The sequence below is a fragment of the Charadrius vociferus genome, unplaced genomic scaffold (genome assembly GCF_000708025.1).
Source record: "Charadrius vociferus isolate BGI_N301 unplaced genomic scaffold, ASM70802v2 scaffold32, whole genome shotgun sequence".
NCBI lineage: Eukaryota > Metazoa > Chordata > Aves > Charadriiformes > Charadriidae > Charadrius > Charadrius vociferus.
Genome location: NW_009647856.1, coordinates 2625808 through 2626809, shown reverse-complemented (window position 1 = coordinate 2626809; position 1002 = coordinate 2625808). Strand labels below are relative to the sequence as shown.

General features: G+C 56.6%; 1 protein-coding gene across 1 annotated transcript in view; it reads left to right on the top strand.

The window, feature by feature from the left end:
- The first annotated feature begins 310 nt into the window (after positions 1-310).
- HGF (hepatocyte growth factor (hepapoietin A; scatter factor)) overlaps positions 311-1002 on the top strand; it is a 57637-nt gene continuing 56945 nt past the window's right edge. The window contains exon 1 of the mRNA XM_009883001.1: positions 311-448. Within this exon, the coding sequence (XP_009881303.1) occupies positions 311-448 (138 nt within the window). The remainder of the gene's footprint in view (positions 449-1002) is intronic.

Below are 1002 nucleotides of genomic sequence, written 5' to 3'. Positions count from 1 at the left end.
GGGCCACTTGCAGGTCTCCGTTTTATTTGTGGAAAATGGAGGGAAACGGTTTCCTGTGTTGTCACATACTCGTGCTATAGACGGTAGGTGGGTGCATGGGAGAAAGGAACAGTTTAAGTTAAGGGAGAACTTTTCCTGAAATGTTTATTTTTGAATACTCGCGTGTCACGAAGGCCGGTCTCATGACTTTAAACAAAACCCCGTGCCATTGCTTCCATGAGGTTAAAATGAAGTGCAACAGAAGAATCACAAGCACTTTGCCTGCGACAGAAGGAAGGTCAGGCCTCGCTTCGGTCTGAGGCTTGTCTCCATGGAGCGACGCCAGCCAGCTGATACTCGACCTTTAGATTCCCCAGAGTTGCCACAATTTTGGGGAAGTGGCATTTGTCAGCTGGCCAAAGAGGGTGATAGAAAGGCCAGGCTGGTGGCCAGGGGCAGCCACGGGCAGGTTGGAGGAAAGATGTTTCCTACTGGGAAAATGGCCTTGCTTTGTCCCTGGCCATGGGGTGGGGGCTACGGAGGAGGGTGCTGCCTGGGGATGGGGGGGAGGGGCAGGTGGAGAAGGGGGGAGGTTGTGAAGGAAAATGTCTGCAGGGAGGGAAATGTTTGTTGTGGCTGCAGGTGGGAGGGCAAAGGGGGCTGTGGGGCCAGGAGGAGCAGTGGGGGAGGCTCCGTGCGGGGCGGGAGGGGAGGCAGCTCCTGGGGAGGGGAGGAGGAGAGGAGGCAGAGAGGGGATGTTGTTAAACAGTTTCTTACCGTAAGAGGGAGTTGGGACCCAGATCTTTCCAGTTAATCACACAACAAACTTAGATCATCGCAATAAAAAGCAGCTCGGCTCACTCTGCCTCCTCTAGTGACCGGCTGTGCACAGGGTCCTTCCGAGGAGCCATCTCCTCTTCTCCTCCCCGCCAGCCGCCGGGGGGGCCGCCAGCACCATGTGGGCCACCCAACTCCTGCCAGCCTTGCTGCTCCATCAGCTGCTGCTCCCTCCCCCCACCCTCA